Genomic DNA, 13,940 nt, shown 5'->3' on the forward strand with positions numbered 1-13,940 from the left:
TGTATAAGTTTTTTTTTATTACACACATAAATACTATATAAACTATATTTATTTATTTCAGCTTTATCGCCCAGCCCTACTATAGTGAAATGAAACCAGAGAATCAGAGCATGTGTGAATGTTTGTGTCTTACTGTGACTGTTTATCCGCACTCACTTTAAAGCAGACCAGCATCTCCTCTGGGAGTCTGTTGAAAGCCCGAACACTGCTCACCGCCTGGAGCATCTACAGATTCATTCATGCTTTGCAATCAATGGCCTAACTGAACAGGCACACACATACACATCCATACACCCATACATACACACAGCTCGCTTACAAGAGCTCTTTTAATAGGGTGTCTGAAAACGGATTTTCCTGTATTCTTTACGTTTCTGTAAAATGCACAGAGAAGAGGCGTGACTCATTCACAGCTCTGTTCACACCGAGCTTCATGTATCCCCACCAGCAAAAATACTGATGCCTTTGATTTTCAGATGGGCGTGCATGTGGAAACTACACACAAACAAAGGGCTCTGTCTGTCTTAATAGAATACAGGGAACTACCTGAAAGCACAAGCAGCAGCACGTGTCTTTGTCCACGGCTTGGCTCGTCAGTGGTACCACAGCTGAATTTTCCAACAAATTATCCAACTGGCATAACCACACCTAAACCCTCCTTGTCAAATATGAGCTAAATGACAGGCTTTGAGTTAGAACTAAAAAGATTGATTATATTCTATCAAACAAGTCTTCAGTGACTGCAGTGCCAGGGCCCAACAGTAAGGACTTTTCAGAATCTTTTCAGGCTAGTAACTCATATTTGTACTTGGCCAGGCAATATTTTCAGTAGCCCCACAACATAAAAATAAATCATAAGTAGTAATATATTTTTATAATGTATGTTAAAAAATATGTATATATATTAAAATGTATTAATAATATTTATATTTTTGTAATATTTTTTTTTTTTACAATATTTACAATATAATATTTACACATTAAACATTATAATATTTACACATTATATATTTCTTAGGAAAATGTATTTATTTATTTAGATAAATCAACATGATAAATATATTTAAATTATTTATATAATTTTATTATTAATAACAAATGTGTTTTACAAATTATTAATTTATTTGTAATTTTAAACCAAATCTACCCGATGCCTCACAAATAATTTTTGCAATTTCAACTGACAAAAAGTGAGCCAGCTTAACAATAGCAAGGTTTCCATTCACCTATTTTTTTTAATGCGCATTTTGGGATATTGCATAAAAAACTGCTGAATGGAAAAGGCAGGATGCGCATAAATTCAAAAAATGCACATTAAAGCGCTCATTTGAGTCGGATCCATTTTTTATCCAATGGGAAAACATGCGCATAAACTATAATGGAAACACACTTACCAAATAAATTCCTTGATGCGCATCAAAAAAATCATGTGACTTTGTGTGATGGGACGCTATAACTGTACTAGCCAGCAGACCGATCTCGTTGCACAGCATCTGAAATGTTGTTTTGGTCATTTTTAAATGCCTAAGCAAAGTCTGTCATCAAAGTGGTTAAGCATAATTACCTCCATGAACAGTCTTACACGACTGTGTTTCCAAACGCAGCAGGCATCCGTCCTCAGAAAGAAATCTAACGGGTTTATTGATATTTACTGGCAGTTTATCAGGAAGTGACGATTTTCTTCTCTTTGACTCACTAGATGGAAACGCTGCTTTATTCGCAAATGGTTTATGCGATATTACAATTTTGCTCCTCAATGCATCACAAAGCAAAGATTTATGTTTGTAAGGCATAAAAACAATACCAACATACGCAAGACGTATAGTTACAACACAGAACGAGCCTCAGGTCACCAGGTCATCATTATTGTTGAGCTCTGTATGAACGGCTCGTTTGTCAATGCTGACTATAATTTCTACAGTAAACAATGAAGTCACATGAATCATGGTTTACACTGGCACCAAGCCATGTGAAGAACACAAACCATCTGCAATCACACCTTGTGAAAAATCCACATCAGGTGCCAATAAACAACAACAGCTCAACAATGAACGGATAGTCTCACACGAAGCATATGAACAGTGGAGTCAGTTGGTCTTTTATATATATAGGACTGGTCGCTTTCAATCAGCAGTAAGTCATTTGTTATGATAGAAATAGAAACAGGTGGTGAAAGAGAAATTCAAATGAACAACAGGATCAACGATGTCAGTTCAATCCATCTCACATAAACGAGACCTGCTAACAACATGCTGCTACCAGAGCGCGAGTGCGATCCGTCAATCAAAGATACTGATCGAGAGAAATATGCTAACTTTTGGCACTATAAAGACAGATTACACTGTGTACATATGTCTAACACAGACAAGCAGATCTCGCTTAAAGGGTATTTTAGCCAGAAATTAATCTTTTACTCCCCCTTATGTCATTCAAACCCTGAACGAAGACAAAAGATGATGTTTGGCAGTATGTCCACGCTTCTCTTTTCCCTATAGGGAAAGCTGCTTGGACATTCGGCTAAACATCTCCTTTTGTGTTTCACAAAAAAAAGTCTTTGAAAAAAATATATGATTTATATGACTACATTTAAAATAAGAAAATACATATTCAGTTACATAAAAATAAATACAATTATGCACATGCCATTCCACCTTTTTTTCCATAGTATATCAGTGTGTGTGTTTGGAAGCTGCAAAACACAAACCAGACCAGCAGCTTGAAGGCAAATTCCACACCAGTCCATTCCACCCGCGGGCTGACATTCTTGTAGCCGAGTGTGAGGAGCTCCAGCCACACCTGAAGCCTTTTAATGACTTTACATGCCTCTCTTCATCTCCTGTCGAATCTTAACCAAACTCACCTGCCTGCAAGCTCTCACTGCTCAGGAATGACACTTTTAATAACCCACGCCATCATCACATGCTCTTCTGTATTTCAAGCAACAACAAAAAAAGATCACTGAAAAGTCATGCTCTGTATCAACAACAGAAGAAATATGCCCTTAGATTTCATAAAAATAAAACAATCGAATTAAATTTATTAAATATATTAATTAGATTGATTTTTAAATGAATAATAAAATAAAATTTGGCTGGAAGTCCATGATCCCTTTTAATACAACAACAGTAGACAGTGATTTAGTATGGAAGCTTGTTTCCACCACAGAATAAAAAAAAGAAGTAATTGCTACTTTTTATCTCACAATTCAAAATTTTTATCTCAGAATTGTGTGATATAAAGTCACAATTGTGTGTTATAAAGTCGCAATTGCATATATATATATAAATATATATATATATACACTCAGATTCTGACTTTCTCAGAATTGCATATTTATATCTCACAATACTGACTTTATAACACGCAATTGGGAAATAAAAAGTCGCAATTGTGTGATATAAAGCCGCAATTGCGAGCAAAAAAAGGCAGAATTGTGGGTTTATTTCTCGCACTTGCGAGTTTATATCTCACAATTCTGACTTTATAACACAAGTGTGACTTTATATCACACAATTCTGACTTTATATCTCACAATTCTGAGAAATAAAGTCAGAATTGAGAGATGTAAACTCGCAATTGTGAGATAAAAAGTCACAATTATCTTTTAAAATGTTTTATTCTGTGGCAGAAACAAGCTTCCATAATTTAGGGCTGGGTAAAAAAAAAAAAAAAAATCCATTTCTCAATTTAAATCGATTCTTATTTTGATGAACCGATATCGATTCTTAAATCCAGAGTATCGAGAATATCTCAAAAGCACATCTGAAATATCTTTTCAGCATTTGACACTTTTCTGTGACATTTTTGCCCCGAGCCCTGATTACTTTATAACTCTGTTGTGCGCTTGTGTGGCGTTTATTATAACAACTGCAGCTTGTGTGCTTTATCGTCTGGCTTTCTCCAAAAGGACACGTGTCTCCTGAAGAGCAGAGAGGTGCTAATGATGAACCAGGAGCTCAGGCCAGCTCTCCTCTATAATTTTCTCCTTGTCCTGTTTAAGTGTCTCTGCATGACATCTCCACAAACCAATATCAGATTCAGCTTTAAAAAAACTGTGGATCTGGTTCTTGTAAATGTCTGTTTCGGTATCGAGACCTTGTTCCAACACATTAAATAAATCCATTCCTGCATCGCCACAGCTTAATCCATCTTAAGTGCGATCAAATATGTTGATTCTTTATCTAAAAAACAAGATCAGGACTGGTGGAATTTGCTTCTGTGACCTTCATGCAATGTTTCCACAGAACATAACCATGAACTTATTACGAATGCAATCATCTGGTGTACCCTACAGCAATGTGTCTTGTTCAAGGGCACAACATTACTAACCCTGAGCTTTTAAAAACCCATTCTTACATCGGAGTTAAAGAGTATCAAATAAAAGTGAAATACACATTTTCCTTAACTGAAATAATAAGAAAAATTGTAACTAACTAAACAGCAATAACAAACTAATACGAATACGCTACCATAAATGATGATATATAAATCTGGCCATTCATCCCGTGAATACAGAGAAAAGGCAAAAGACAATAGAGTACAACGCTGAAAGCCAGAAACAGAAAGAAATCAAGCTGTGGGGAATGAATTGGGTCCTGCATGTATACAGCCAGATAGTGAACAGCCATGATCGTAACAAAATGATTTACACCTTTTCCCCCCAAAGCTTAAAGTCAAAATTGAATACTTTAAACTTTTGTTTACTGTCTTGATATAGATTGCTGGTCTTATTGTACGTGATTCCTTAAGACATTACTTAAGAATGTCATTGCATAGAAAGTCTTCATATGATCTTCATTCATAAGATAGCCGTCTCCTCCCTCTTTCTGTCTGTATATATATAAACTGTGTGTGTGTATATATATATATATATATATATATATATATTTATATATTTATATATTTATTTCATTCTATCGTCCTCTCTGTTTTTCACTCTGTCTCCAGCTGCTGGCACTGGGATTTATAGACTAAGGACCACAGCCAAATTTGACAGCCAGTGGGAGAAGAGGGGGGTCTGGTTTTGTTTTCCTATTTTTCTATCCTTCCTTTTCATCCTGGGCTTTTCAAAGTGTCTCTTTCTGTAAGCAATTACACACATGCACTGATAAACAGACAAGTTGTTTTCATCACTGACAACCTCTGCTGTCTCTCCCTCGGTCCCTCCTTCCCTCCCTCTATCTCTTGCTGTGCTTCAAAAAAAAGAGATATAGTTTGAGATATGTGATTTAATCAGTGTGAGAAAGTATTTTTACATGAAAAGTCATATATTATATAAATATTTATATATATAAAAAGACAAAACAAAACTAAAATCAATTAATGAATGAATAATATATACACACACACACTGTTCAAAGGTTTAGGGTTGGTAAAATGTAATGTTTTACACTGGCGTTAATGCTTATGAAAGAAGTCTCTTATGCTCACCAAGGCTGCATTTATCTGATCAAAACATTTGTTCCCAAGCTGAATTTTCATCATCATTACTCCAGTCTTTAGTGTCACATGATCCTTCAGAAATCATACATGTATGATGTTTTAGTGCTCATAAAATATTTCTTATTATTATCCACATTGAAAACAGTTGTGCTGCTTAATATTATTGTAATTAAAAAAAATTCTCAAGATTCTTTGATAAATAGAAAGCATATTTGAAATAGAAATACCACAGATTTGCAAAGTGATAAAAAAAAAAAAAAAAAGTCTGTTAATTGAACATGCAATCTCAAAACCAGACCACTCCTATTAATATAAGCTATTCTGAAAACTTAATGTGGTAAAGACATTATCCCACCCTCTCAGCGTGCTTTTACAGTATTAAAGATTCCTGGAATGCTAAGCTGGTTTGATACTTTATTAGTTCCATAAGGAGAGATTTTTGTAGAATTCCATTGCCGCTTTGGAAAACAGCCCACTGTGACAAAAGCAAGCAAGCACACACATGGAGAATACAACAATAACTAACCCAACTGAACTTCATTTCAGGCTGGCTGAGTGGCTTATGAAATGATCAATCAAAAAGGTGAGCGCGGACGCAGCGACAAAACAAATCTGCAGGCACATGTTTTTGTGTGTGTGTGTTTGAGAAAGAGAGAGAGAGAGGTGAACAAGTCCACTGGCGCAGCAGCATCTCAGAGTCTCCGCAAATTAAAACTTGCTCAAGCAAGAGGGGTCTGCTTGGCTTGATGTGACGTGGCTCGGCTTGGCTAGGCTAGTCTGACCCCCCCACCTTAAACCACACCCACTTCTTCTGCATTTGTGCCTTCATCCAACAGTGAGAGGAGGGTGGGGCGAAAAAGAGGGATATGCACGTGTGCCCCACAAAGGGGGCATGTGTTTTGGGGCCAGGGCTCCACTTAAGATGGCCACAACAAAAAGAACAGCTACGCTTGCCCCCTGCGTAGCACCACCCTGTGCAAGTCCTCTGAAAAACATTGCTCGGTTTAATTTATGTGGTCTGTGAAAATACACATTATTACAGTCAAATGAGAGGCTCTTTTTTAGCCTTTCCCTTGGCAATAGTGTTTGCTTGTATCTGAGGCGTGTTTAGTCAGGAAAAAAAAGATGATTTCAAAATTGTTTTGTGCTATAATCAAACCAACCCAACTAACAAGACCAAACCTAATTCTCATACTCATCCATCAGCATCGTCACCTAATCCAAGCCATTCATTTAACTAGACAAGCAGCATAATTGTCTGTTTGGCTGTGAGACACTGAAGGAATGCTGGGAGGACATTAGTGTGGTGTAGGGGCAACACTGACCCAGCGTGAGGGAGGAGCCGAGAGGGTTAGTTTGGTTACGGCAGTCGCTCTATTTATACTTGCTCCTCCCTCGGACGTCCAAACAGCATCTATTGAATCCAGATGTGAGAGGGCCGACAGAATGAGGGCTGCTGTTGCCCTTCAGACTCGTGCTCTTTAGTTCTCTTTCACACATGCAAAGACTCACACAGGGCAGATGTATTGCCCTGTTTGCTCTGTATAAACACATCATATGTCTGTAAGCAAGCTATTAAAAGAAAAAGTAAACAAGGTTATTTTCAAATGATACAATAATATGTTCAAATTTTAGGGTATGAATTTTTTTTTAAAGAAATTAATACTTTGATTCAGTGAGGATTCATTTAATTGATCAAAAGTGACAGATAAGACTTTTGTTACAAAAAATAAATGCTGTCCTTTTAAAAATTGATTTTCACACTTTCCACAAACATAATTTGAAAAACTGTTTTCAACTATCGTAATAATAAGAAATATTTTTTGAGCAGCAAATCAGCATATTAGAATGATTTCTGAAGGATCATGTGACACTGAGGACTGGAGTAATGACGCTGAAAATTCAGCTTTGCATCACAGAAATAAATGGCATTTTAAAATATATTAACAAAAAAAATGTTTTTCACAATATTACTGTTTTTCACAATATTACTGTTTTTACTGTATTTCTGATCAAATAACTTATCTCAACAAACTTATTTAAAAAACACTTCCAAATCTTCAAAGACACCAAACTTTTGAATGCATATAAAAAAGTAGTGCATATAAAAAATAAAAGTACATTACATATTTACTAAACATGATTAAAAATATATACATATACTATAACAATATTAACATATAATACTAATAAAACGTTTGCGAATTTATCAAATCACAAAGGTCACATGAGGTAAAAATCATGGTTCATATATTGTGGCTATATAAAAAAAAAGAAAAGAATATAATTAAGTAAAAGTGATATATTATAGATATTAACATTTAGTTTAAATCGTCTAATAGGCTTTTCAAAGGAAGTTTACCCAGTAATAACTAGTCCCACATGTGACCCTGGACCACAAAAACAGTCACATGGGTCAATTTTTATACATCATCTGAAAGCTGAATAAATAAAATCGAAACATTGAGAAAACCTTTAAAGTTGTGCATTTATGTTCGCGATTGTGCTGCATTCACTCACAAAAAAAAAAAAAATGTTTTATATATTTACGGTAGGAAATCTACAAATTATCTTCATGGAACATGATCTTTACATTCTAATGATTTTTGGCATAAAGAAAAATTGATCATTTTAACCCGTACAATGTATTGTTGGCTATTGCCACAAATATACCCGTGCTACTTGTGACTGGTTTTGTGACTGGTCATATATAATGTGACAACATGCCCTGCATCTACAACACATCTTTACATTTTACATATGTGGAATGTAACATTTTACATTTAGGTTACATTTGCGGATGAATAGCCTGTTGCTGGCCATCCTGGACCCTGACATTATTGATCTGTAGGCAGGGTCTGATGACACACTATCCCACTGAATCTAAGGTGGCCTGTATGAGAGAGAAAACAGAGGAGTCTCATCCTCAGTCCCTAAGAGCAAAAGAAGACAGCACTCAATCCACGGCTGCCACACACAGCGCGATGTAGGTCAGCAATGTCCTTGTATGGGGTTTGTATGGGCACAGAGTTTGTAATGAGATGTCAACAGAAAAAATAAGAGCTACAGTAGATTGCGAGCCAAGACCTCCCTCCCAAGCCCCCTAGCCGCGTATACGTGACAAATTAAACTCATGCAAACTCCCTATGCCCCTCCCACCAGGCCACCTCGCAAGGGCACAAAATATAACATCGAAAACACAAACTGAGCGCACACACACTTGGGCAAGAGGGATAACACAGAGCAGCACCCCTGTCTGTTTTAGCAATGGCATTACGTCAATCTGTAGTTATGATTTCTAGGTACTTCTCCCCGTTTCCAACACACACGCGCACTCAACCTTAACGTTAGGTCAAACAGAAGCAGACTGATCCCTGACTGACCAATGAGCAGCCTAGCAGGCCTGGAGAAGAGTTAATGGGCTTAGGGTCTACAGACTAGCTACTGCTCTATTAAGCTTGTTTGACCAGCTGTCGAGCAGTCTAAGAGCTACTTGAGATCTCAACCAACCAAAAGCCTAGGGTAGGGGTGTGTGTTTTGGTTGCAAGGATTGTTTTGGAGCAAAACACCTCAGCCCTCATAAGTGGTGTCATGCACCCAGTTTTCTGGGTGCCCTGCAGTCTTATAAAAATGTGCTTGTAACCCCCCAAAGCGACACATTTGTACTTATTTACACCTAAAAGGTTTTTAGTAGAAGCTTAAGGGTACATACTAATATAAGGGTACATACTAAGGGTACTTTTACTAATATATCAACCCTCTATGCACATATTGCCAATAGAATTGCCATTGGCTAGTAAATATTTTTAGTTTACTCGCAAGACATTTGATGCACACACACACACACACACACACACACACACACACACACATATATATATATATATATATAAAGCCATTCAGTGACCTTGTTAGTCAGCTAGAAAAATAAATTAACTCTAGAGAGAAGCATTTTGCTAAATATATGCACGATATTACATATTCATTATATGTTTTACTGTTCTTCAATATTTAATGCATGTTTGAATAATAAATCCACCAAGTTTTTCTGACAGCCACCATTTAAATAGGCCTATTCAAAAATCAAATTGGAGTAGAGACATAATTATGTAAATTATATAATATTACAACTTATTTTTTATATTATAAAAATCTTGTGTGTAATTTAAGTGTCTGTATACAAATCAGTTCATTTTAACCTTCCATATTCTAGTAATGTAGTACCAACTGACATAGTTTACAGCATTAGTTTTTCAGAAAATTTGCCATGAACTGTATCCGATGTATATCCAAACTAATTTAAAGTTGTAATATTATATATAATACGCACACATTTATTACTTAATTTAGCAATAAATGTCTGTTGTGGTGTTTAATATGAAAATAACTTTTGTTTCACTGCCTTTGTTATTCAAACTTTTTCAAGTGCTGGAGATGCGTAATGACAGGTACATAAATTTCCCTCTCCACTTCCTGTAAAGTGATGTATAGATGTTACCTTATTCCCTATGCACTTTGCAGTGCCCAAACCCTTCAGATTGGAATCTCACTTAAAATTGCAGAATGCCGTTTGAAGTTTACTTGTAATGTAGAGGGTTGAAAATGCACCTTTTAGGGGTAAACAAGGTTCAAAGCTGTACCTACTGCCCCAGTAAAAAGCTATTGTACCAGTTACAATTTGGTACATTTTTTCTGAGTGACATTTTTCCAAAAATGAATCTTTTAAAGACCCTTATGATATGCCTTACTTTCTTCTGTGGAACACAAAAGATGATATTTTGAAGTATGTTTTAACTGATTTACCCATAAAATTAAAGTCCACAAAGGGGTCTCCGAATCTCCGACAAGTCCTAAACCTGAGAGAGAATGGCTCGGCTGCTGCCCTACTCCTCTCATGTTCCTTCCTAACTACCTGAATGAGGAAAGGCTGAAATCTCCAAAACAGTCTGTCATATTGCAACATATTTCAAATTAGCAATAAAATCTTAATTTTGTTTCATTAGCTCAAATCAATGCTAAAAACTGCATGTTCGAATACTACAGACTATCAAAAAAGCAACTGAATCTTTTAACTGAAAGGCAGGACTTCAGTTTCTACAGACGTCATATTAAGAGTTATGATTTCTCTCTGCTTTGTCACTTGCACAATCCATGGAAAACCATTACATTTTCCATTCAGTTGATATTTACATGTATACATCTAAAATAAACAGCAACACCAATCATTCAACAAATCTACTCACAGTTTCATAAATTAGAGTTTAATTTTGCTCTTCAAAGAGCTCCGCCGTCTAAACATTTGTATAATATTTGTGGAATGTAACGCAGCTAATTGAACCTGTCCCATGAGTACGTTCAGCACTATTACTCCGACATCCAGATGATACAGAAGCTTTTATCTGGAGCTATTTCGGAGGTGGGGAAATGTAGGTCTCTCTTTATTTACAGCCGAATTTCCTGAATGGGCCACACATGAATAGGTGGAGGGGCACGAGCCCAATGAGAAAAGAGAATAGAGTTGGAGGGTGTGCGGGCATCTCTGCTTACACTATTCTAGGATCGGAAAACAGAGTGAAATTCAAACTACGTACACTCACACAAGCCCTCATCAAGAGGATGCGTTCAATCAGTACTCAAGCACAACAGACATACAACACAGCAAATGACTCTTATGAGACATGGTCATTTAATAAAGAGTTCAAAAAGAAGAATTATAAGTTTGAATCAGCCTGAAACACTGTCCCTGCGTAATTTACAGGATTAGCAGGTGATTTGGAATCTATATAAATATGAATTACGGTAAATCGAAAGCTTGTGAATCTAAATTAAATGCACTATATATCCGGCAATACACTTGACATCAATAACTTTTGGCAGAAATTTTGGCTTTTTTTTTATTTATTTTTTTGCAAATAACATGATTGTTCAGTTACTCCTGTACTTCATATTAAAATAAAAGTCAAAATAAATAAATACATAAATAAAATCAACAATATCATGAAATAAGCCAAAAATTTTATTATTAAATTAAAACCCAAATAAATAAATAAATAAATATTATATATATATATATATATATATATATATATATATATATATATATATATATATATATATATATATATATAAGATCCCAAATAAAATAAAATATGCCAAAATCAAACTAAGGCAAAAAAAAAATATATATATATAATAAATATATAATAAATATATATATATATGAAAATTACGTCAGCATCCAACTAAGACTCTTCCACGTCAAATTAGGCAACAACAACAATCGTAGCTGCCATTCTGCTTGTTATTAACGGTTTAAAAAGGCATAAGATGGAAGGAATGTGCCAGAAATAACTAGATTTGTGTAAAGCCCAGGGTGTAAATCTTGCCCACTAGAGTAGCACGAAGAGGTCAAAGATTAATTGAATTCCACTTTTATTTCATCCAGCATTTCTCATGATCCTCCTCTTAATGCAGGTCGGGCGAGAAGGGACGTGGCTGGACATCTTAGGATCTGCTTAGTCAAGCAGTGACCCTGGATCCAACATAATGTATAAAGTCTCCGCAGTCAGCGGGGACCGATTGAGCACCTGGCTGTCTGATTTAAGTAATAGATGTGAGACACAATGTTACTCATCAGCTGTTTTGCGGTGTACAGTTTGGTCCTCCCGCCCATAATATTCATCTTTATAGTTCATTAAAACTAACAAATGCTTTTGTACTTTCAATTGTTTTCACAGCTGAAAGGGAAAGGGGCCAAAGTGTCGACAACAACGCAGCCTTACCGTAAAGAGGAGCAGAGGGTAAGAGGATAAGAGTACAGATTAACGTGTGAAGAGAAGGAGAAAATGGGATGAGAGAGGGAAGATGAGAGAAGAGGGATATGATGCTGGCAGGACATGGGCCGTGTCCTCTGTACTTACATAAAGCGTGTGTTACTCTGATTCTTTTCTACTTAAAAAAAAAAAAAAAAAAAAAAAAAAAGTGACGTGGCCCAAAAAAGTGATGTTTATATAATTGTGTCCAGATTTTTATCCTTGTTAAGTAAAGAAAGGCCCGCAGGGTGAACAGAGACCTTTGGTACCACAGCTGTTATACAAAAAAAAAAAAAGTGGGAATGAAGAGGAATCAAATAAATTAATCACATTCAACCCAAAATCCATTGTTTTTCTACTAAAAGTAACTAAAAATATTCAAAATGCCTAGTCAAAATTACCAAGTCATAATCAAGCATGACCACTGAATTTACAACTAAATTTCCTAATCTGTGATCTGCAAGTATCCAACTCAGTGGTTATCCTGTGACACTGATTTACGGAGCACTTCAAGGAGAGTGGTGTGAAACAAAAACAGGAAGGGGGAAATGCCAGGGAAAAAAAATTGTGAAGAAGGATTTCCTCTGAATAACACTGGCATGGTGTTGTTTTTCCTGGATGGGGTGCAGTAAACTAAACTAGAAGATTTATGTCTCAGTAGAAGGGCCTTGATATGCCTGTTTGAGTAGCGGGAAGATTTGCACAGCTTTTCACTTATAACATCTATTCATTGGAAGTTTAGGAAATATTTAACGCCTCATTGATCCTATAGGGTCGTTGTCATGGACAGCAAATTGAAGTGACAAAGCAACTAGAAGTCATTCGTTTTTTTTATAAGAGCTGGAAGTTTCCAACCTCATGAGTGACAGCCCTTTTTAACTATGCAAGAAAGTTGAGTAGAGAAATGAGCAGCAATGCTTTGTGAAGTACAGCTCACTTTTAAAGTCAACACTGAAATCTGACTTTCTCAGAACCTGGTCTAATTGCGAGTGATTCATCTGTGCATGTTATTCTAAAGCCAAAACTGTCCTTGTCATGTTTAATCAAAATGATTGCTTTTCCCTTCCTCTGAAACAACTTTTCCTTTCCACTAATGTCACTGTGATTGCAAAGGCTACTGGATAATAAGCCAAAGAGCTATTTAGAAAGTATTTTAACAAATTCACGCATCCAGGTATGTAGCGTTAACCCTCCAATCAATTCTCGTATAAAATTAAGTTTAGCTAATATCGGGATTTACAAGGATGCATTAAAGTGACAGCAAAGACAATTGTAACGTTGCAATAGATTTCTATTTCAAATCAATTCTGTTCATCAAAGAATCCCTGAAAAATGTACCATGGTTTCCACAAATACGAAATATTTCCTGAGCAGCAAATCAGCATATTAGAATGATTTCTGAAGGATCATGTGACACTGAAGACTGGGAGGAATGATACTGAAAATTCAGCTTTGCATCACAGGGATAAATTACATATTCCATGCATGACTCCCACAGATCATTTTGTTTTTCCTGCTGGGTAAAACATAGTCAATAAGAGCCGTCTTCAGCAACATCAGAGTGGTTCATCAAATCAGAGAAGACAGGAAAGATAAACTAGAAAACATGAGCGCTAGATACACTAGACTGAAATACGCCCCTCATTTCTATGAGCTACAATTGCTGCGGGAGGTCCCGCTCGCAGC

At 36.0% G+C, this 13,940-nt stretch overlaps 2 protein-coding genes across 3 annotated transcripts in view; one reads left to right on the plus strand and one right to left on the minus strand.

The window, feature by feature from the left end:
• The window catches only part of pgpep1l (pyroglutamyl-peptidase I like), a 62,855-nt gene extending 50,262 nt beyond the window's left edge, over nt 1–12,593 (plus strand). Inside the window, exon 7 of one of the 2 annotated variants that reach the window (XM_079875105.1) lies at nt 12,180–12,593. Coding sequence is in view for 1 of the 2 variants with exons in the window: in XM_079875106.1 (XP_079731232.1) it covers nt 12,180–12,254 (75 nt within the window). In the remaining variant the exon portion in view is untranslated. The remainder of the gene's footprint in view (nt 1–12,179) is intronic. The other variant, XM_079875106.1, reaches the window with a different exon arrangement.
• igf1ra (insulin-like growth factor 1a receptor) overlaps nt 1–13,940 on the minus strand; it is a 97,116-nt gene that overhangs the window by 47,361 nt on the left and 35,815 nt on the right.

This window comes from Squalius cephalus, assembly GCF_949319135.1.
Source record: "Squalius cephalus genome assembly, chromosome: 6".
In the NCBI taxonomy this organism is placed as follows: Eukaryota; Metazoa; Chordata; class Actinopteri; order Cypriniformes; family Leuciscidae; genus Squalius; species Squalius cephalus.